Genomic DNA, 6,337 nt, shown 5'->3' on the forward strand with positions numbered 1-6,337 from the left:
GGCAGCTTAGTCCAGTATCACCATCATCTATATAACAGATCCATTCCCTGAGCTGACCAGCAGATACTAACGTGTGTAATGCAGTCAGATCTCAATTTGCTGACCGATGTGCATATTCCTTTTATCATGGTATGTAACTTCCAGCCTCCTAATGGCCCTCATCATTCCATCTCACCTCTCCACCCAGCAGCTCAGGAGCAGGGGCTCATGCCAATAAAAGTGCCATATATCTCCTCTTTTCCTCCACAGATGGAGATGAAGAGCACAGTAATCATGAACCCTCACCTGCCTCTCTAGCAGCTAGTACTGCAGATGCCCCTACGTCTGATGCACACTAACCGCTCTTTCATTTCTCAACAAGGACACCATCTTCTGGGCAAGCCTCTCACGCCTGCATCATAGCACCATCTGGTGGTCACGCGGATATTTTCTGGAATACATTTTTGTTGTTTGTTGTTTTGTTTGCGTGACTTGGAGGAAAAAAAAAATTCCTTTGCAATTGAATTTTTAAATTTTCTTATTTGTTGCCTAATTATTCTTTTTACTTTCTTTTTTATTACCAATATGTCTATATGTCTTCATTGTCAGGCTTGGCACTGCAGTGAGACAAGAAAATGGCACAACATTGAGGTCATAAGCCATCACCTACTGTTAACTCACAACCAAGTGGGGGTTACCATAAAGGCAAGGGAGACTGTTAGCATTAAGCCAGAAGAAACCATATGGCATTACAGCCATCATGGTTTCCTCCACAGCTGAGCTTTCCTAGAGATTATACACAAACAAACAAATACACCCCCCCCCCCCACACACACACACACAGACACAGCTTTATAGGTGCATGTTCTCCAGAGAGAGAGGAAGCCAGAGAGGAACATGGACAGATAGCCAGCTGAGGCAGACATATAGCCAGCTCTCCTGGGCTCCATTCCCCACTGTAAGCCTCTTCCCATGGCAACGTCAGAGCTGAATGTTAATGTTCAAGGTCAAACAACAAACAGAAGAATGTCTGTTTTATTCTTCTTTTTTTCTTCTTTTTCTTAATATTTATATTAATAATAAATATATTAATAAATAATGTCTTGTAAATATGTGGGTCAGGTTTTCAGAATTTCAGGATTTCACACAAACACACACACACACACACACACACACATATATATATATATATATATATATATATATATATATATTTTATTTTTTTATTTTTTTTTCTTTGACATTTGATGTGTGTGTGTGTGTGTGTGTGTGTGTGTGTGTGTGTGTGTGTGTGTGTGTGTGTGAACGAGAGAGGAGAGAAAGAGAGAGAGAGCTAGCAGTCAAAAAGAATATCTTAGATGCTTAGATATACCATACACTGATGTTTAGCAGGTGTTTTGAAGTGTTAAAAAAGTGTTTAAAAAGATCTCTCCACTCCCTCTCTATGTCACTGATGCTTATGATGTGGTCTATGCTCAATACCTGAGCTGAGGTTCAATCTCCTCTGCAAAAAGGCAGATTGGCTGCAGGTTTTATTTCAGACAAGCTAGACGACCTGATACAAACTCATCACCAGTTTCCAGACTGAGACAAACAAGTGGAATTAGGTGTACTCCTTACACAGTGATCATGGGCATACTCAGTGAATGCACATTTGCTATGAAGTCCAAAATATGGTGAAAAGATTCAGCTCTTAATTATCAGTGAATGTACAATGTCAGTGTATACCAACTGATTTGCGAATTAATGGTACAGCAGAAAACCAGTAACAAATCGCATTTAAATCCATCCCTAAAAAAGGCCTGGAGATTAGCAAAGAAAGAATATACTTTAAAGACAACTTCCTGCTGCAGGTGGTTGTAATCAAAGGAGCATGAATAGCGGAGAAGGAGAGGCTCGTAGTTGAATGCATGGGAAGCAGTTCCTTTTCATTATAAAAACCTTTTGAAAGTATATAAAAGCAATGTGATGCAGTCATCAGTGCTGGAGAAGGAACTACAAAAATTCTGATAACATTCTTAGTTATCTATTTCTTATGTTTCACTCCATTTTTTTTTGTGTGTGTGTATCAATGAATATAGAGAAAACAATATTTGAAAAATTATTTTTGACTGCCAGTGTATATACCACCTTGAAAGTAGAAATACATTTGTATTTGAATTTGACCATAAGTCATAATTTTAGAATAAGATGAAAATGTGTCAACTTGTTTGACACAACAGTTGACACTACCATTTCTGTTTTGCCAAAATACTAAAAATGGTATAACGGTATTAAAGGTATAAAGTTTATATTAATGTATGCTTCAAAACATAGGTCAAAAAGAAAAGAAAAAGGGAGGAAAAGAAAAACACATTCAGCAGGGTAATATGACCTTAAAACATAATGACTGAACTTGTGTTCACGTGTCTGTTGTTCCACACTGTAAGAGCCGTAGTGCTGCGTTAAGTACTACTGTGTTTGCTCTAGCCCTGATGTCATTATCAGTTTTTGCAACATAATTGGGGTACTTTTTGATTTTATCAGTAAGGTTTTTTTATTATTATTATTTTGGTTTATTTCTTTTTTGTTGACATTCTGTATTTCTTGTATATAAAGAAGAAAATATTATTTATAAATGACTGTGTATAGACAGAATTTTAATGCTGCAATCAACAATGAACCAGTGAACATTAGTCTTTTTGTGATGCAGATGGTTCACTTCATTTCAAATTCACTGAGTCTGTTTGATTTATAGCATTATAAGCAGGATAAAAATTTTATTTTCATATGCTTCAGGATGCTTTTCTGATCTTCCTCAGACTGTTTTATCTTTTTAATAGTAAAAAAAAAGCTTGATATGTTGCAACCATATGATGTAATTAATCAAATAGAGATGCCATCAAATAGAGATGCCACTATTCTCCTAGATCACACCAGAGCGAGAAAAACTTTGTGAGTTTATTTTTTAACAAAACTATGAAAATGATTGCTTTTAATGATACATGGGGGCAGTTTTAACCTATCATTTTGTAACACACCTTAAAGTACAACCTGCAGTACTGAGGATGTCTATAAGGACAAATTTTTAATTGTATGTATTTAGTGTCACTGAAAGCCTATGCTGATGGTGCTGTATAGTAACAAAAAAGTGAAGTGAAATTTCTTCTTAGTAATTTACAGGGAAAATCTCATCTCAAAATCTAATTTTTAGACAATGTTCCTATATAGCACAAATCTTCTTCTTCTTCTTTTTTTTAATGGTGGTATTTTAGACAACAGAATCACTGTGTAAAATGTTATTGTTGCCTTGACCAAAGAGAAATATAGATTTATTATTCAAATTATTTAATTACTCCCAAATTATAACAAATAATGAAGATAAATTAGTTATATGCTGTTCAAGTCATTTTTATGAAGCTTATTTTTAAGCATAATAATGTTGCCTTAAATTCATTTTATTGCACCACTGATGTGATCCTTCTGAACCTCAACTTATCAGCCTTTTTTCCTCATTTTCTCTTGGAGAGAATGTTTTATAGAATGCTTGCTGAATGGTCTGTGAATGCCAGTAACCCTCTATTTTATGAGACAAATATCCCAATGTTTAGCTAATTTTCTGTGTGTGCTCAGCAACTAGCCATGTTAAATTATATTAGCAGGTCACCACACATCAAAGCTGCCATTGTCATCAGACATTTTTGTGTGACAGTGTAATATGATCAGATCAGGAACTTACCTTTATACACTATGTAGTGGTCAGGCATCTATTTGCTCTTGACCCATTGACAGTTTATTGATAATAATGTCAGTGAAATCATTATTCCTCGTATACTGTATCCAGCAAACTTTGACCGTTGATGCAGAGCTGGGCATTGCATTTTAACTTGGTGACAAACACATGCTCATTGATGCTGATGTTTCTCTTGGCTCTGAATGTCAATATGAAAGTTGTATAGCTTTAAGAGGTGTGATGATTACAGTACAGTCAGCCATTGGTTATCTGCAAAGCATGTGAAGCATGTTTTTTTTTTTTGCTTTGCCTCAAGCCCCTTGCCTCACCAGAGATCAACATACAGCGTGCCATTAAATATTACTAATGAAGTGTTGAAATCCATTTCAAGTTTAAATAGTAGTAAATATGATACAGTGGAATCTTGCCTTACAGCATTTCCCAGCTTAGTTCTGCTTTGTATTAGCAAACTGCCAGGTGTTTGAATCAATCTCGTAATCATGTGTCTGCTTGTCAATCTCTGTGTTTCTGTCAGAGTATTCTGTTTTTTGCTTTTTAGCATTTGTACTGACAAGAGTTTATCTTCACAAACTGAAAAAAAGAAGAAATTATAATTTGGATGAGAAAACCAGTGTCAGAAATGTGAACTCAGTGTAAGATCAGTTTTGTTTAAGAGTGTAATATCTCAGTGGATTACCTACAGGTAGTATTATGTACTGCAGCAGGCATGAAATTTGTCTTTCAAGTGTTAGAGTCAATCCAACTAGTTTTTTTTTTTTTCATATTTATTCATGTTATACATTTGTTATATTCATTTTCTTCAGAACATTTAAGCCATATAATTATGAATTAATATGTATATTTTGTAAGACTGACAACTAGCCACACATTTCAACTCCACTATGATGTCCTAATCAAATCCATCCTTTTATTATGTCAAAAGGGGGGAAAATGATCACAAACCAAAAGGAGAGGTGGCAGTGTGATCCTGTTCACTCCAATGCTCCATTATTGCACTACTGTGACAATAAATCGGAACTTAAAGGGCTCAGATGATGACTCTGTGTCTTTTTTAAGCTGCTTCTACCTTCTTTGATCTGGTATCTGTTTACAAACAGCTATGTAGGGTGTGTGTATGGACAAACCAATTCAGTAGAAAAATTGCCCATATATACTTATATGTTTTATACCTCATCTTACTCTGAGGTCTTTTACCTTGCAGGTGGGAGGATGAGGTACATGATGCGCTACACTAAGAGACCCAGCTACTGTGCCCGCTCCTACCCCCTATGCAGGGAGAGGGAAACAGAGAGTAAGATCACCGATGCCCGGGGCAAAGCCATGCATCTGCAGAGCATCTCGCTCAGACGCGGGAGGTGACCTGACACAAAGAAATTGGGTCTGCGCACTCTTAAAGCACTGGCATCTGCATTCAAATCCAGAACAAAGAAATTTAGTGTATGCACTGTACATTATTTGTAGGCAGTAATATGTAATATGTATTTTTATTACAAGGTTCATTAAAAAAGAAAACGCTTCAACGAAACAAGTCTGAGGAAATTTGTAATTCTTGGTTGTAAATCTCTGAAACATGGGAAATTAACAACAGAAATGTTTCACTGAGACAGGTTTGAACAAAGAGAGCTCTCAAATAGAAAATAATGACAATGCTTTCAAGGTCTAAAAATACTGCTATTTCTTTTCTTCTTTCTCTGCATCCTCCAAGTGAATCAGACGTGTTTCTCCTTTCATTAATCTTACCCCTGGTGAACAAAGAACATGTATTATGGTGTCTGAAGGGATGGGTGAAGATTATGGGTCAGTTTGATAGAAAAATTAATGAGAACTTAACAGTGTACCTGGTATGAGAGGAGGGGAATTGAGCACAGGCGTGTCTTTTCGCCGTGGTTTCTTTTGTCCCAGTTCGTCCTGCTGGTGGTCCTCTGAGCTGTGTTTCTCTCTCTCCATCTCAGTGTCCTCATCTGTTGGGACACAGCAATAGGGCTTCATGTTGGGGTTCTCAGACACAGGAAACACACTTTCCACGCCCCAGGACAAAGGTTTGCCTGTGAGCCACTTCTCCATTTCTTAAAGCCTCCATTTCTGTGATTTCTGCTAGATCCATGTCTCATTCCAGCACCCACTCCTTTTGTTTTTTCTCCCACAATATTCCATGTTTTCTTTTTCACTGTAAATAATGTACACACAGATACAGAAACAGACATGCAGATGCACTAGTACTTACATGAATGCTCCTGCCTGGTGAATCTGTGCTCTGCTGTCTCTGAGAATGACCTCACACAGCCTGTAGACCTGCTGACAGTCTGTTCACATATCAGATAACACCACTCTCTCTCCCCTTCACCACATCCATTATTTAGGCCCCAGTAAGTACAGTAGACTGTTACACACATGCATGCAATAATTTCTAAGGCACTGGTTTAGGCAAAAGTAACTCAAGACAATGGAATTTAGGGCTTGCTAACTATTGCTCAATTAAAGCATGTTCTGTTCCCAATATAAAAAGTAATGTCAGTTCATTCATTTTGAATAATCAGTATTATAGTACCAGCCAAACTGATTACAACACATATTAAAAATGTATTTTTTTTCTTAATTAAAAATAACTAAATAAAAAAAAACAAA

At 36.6% G+C, this 6,337-nt stretch overlaps 2 protein-coding genes across 3 annotated transcripts in view; one reads left to right on the plus strand and one right to left on the minus strand.

Annotated features, from left to right (window-relative positions):
• Positions 1-5,160, plus strand: part of pde1ca (phosphodiesterase 1C, calmodulin-dependent a) — a 78,870-nt gene extending 73,710 nt beyond the window's left edge. The window contains exon 16 of one of the 2 annotated variants that reach the window (XM_035530872.1): positions 4,914-5,160. In XM_035530872.1, the coding sequence (XP_035386765.1) occupies positions 4,914-5,071 (158 nt within the window). In that variant the 3' untranslated portion in view covers positions 5,072-5,160. Of the gene's footprint in view, positions 1-249; positions 787-4,913 lie in introns of those variants that run through there. The other variant, XM_035530873.1, reaches the window with a different exon arrangement.
• An 83-nt stretch (positions 5,161-5,243) lies between these two features.
• Positions 5,244-6,315, minus strand: ppp1r17 (protein phosphatase 1 regulatory subunit 17). Its single transcript, XM_027015774.2, has 3 exons — positions 5,937-6,315; positions 5,551-5,673; positions 5,244-5,454 (listed from the first exon to the last, which is right to left on the minus strand). The coding sequence occupies exons 1-3, from the start codon at positions 6,103-6,105 to the stop codon at positions 5,384-5,386; spliced, it is 363 nt and encodes a 120-aa protein (XP_026871575.2). The 5' UTR covers positions 6,106-6,315; the 3' UTR covers positions 5,244-5,383.
• Between the last annotated feature and the right edge of the window lie 22 nt (positions 6,316-6,337).

The sequence above is a fragment of the Electrophorus electricus genome, chromosome 10 (assembly GCF_013358815.1).
Source record: "Electrophorus electricus isolate fEleEle1 chromosome 10, fEleEle1.pri, whole genome shotgun sequence".
NCBI lineage: Eukaryota > Metazoa > Chordata > Actinopteri > Gymnotiformes > Gymnotidae > Electrophorus > Electrophorus electricus.

Bases quoted from the DNA above. Each gene is read 5' to 3' on its own strand.
- ppp1r17 (XM_027015774.2), bottom strand. From the start codon at position 6,105: ATGTGTGTAACAGTCTACTGTACTTACTGGGGCCTAAATAATGGATGT. The intron at 5,674-5,936 runs GTAAGTACTAGT...GTGTCCCAACAG, and splicing joins CACCAGGCAGGAGCATTCAT to ATGAGGACACTGAGATGGAG. The intron at 5,455-5,550 runs GTACACTGTTAA...TTTGTTCACCAG, and splicing joins TTCCCCTCCTCTCATACCAG to GGGTAAGATTAATGAAAGGA.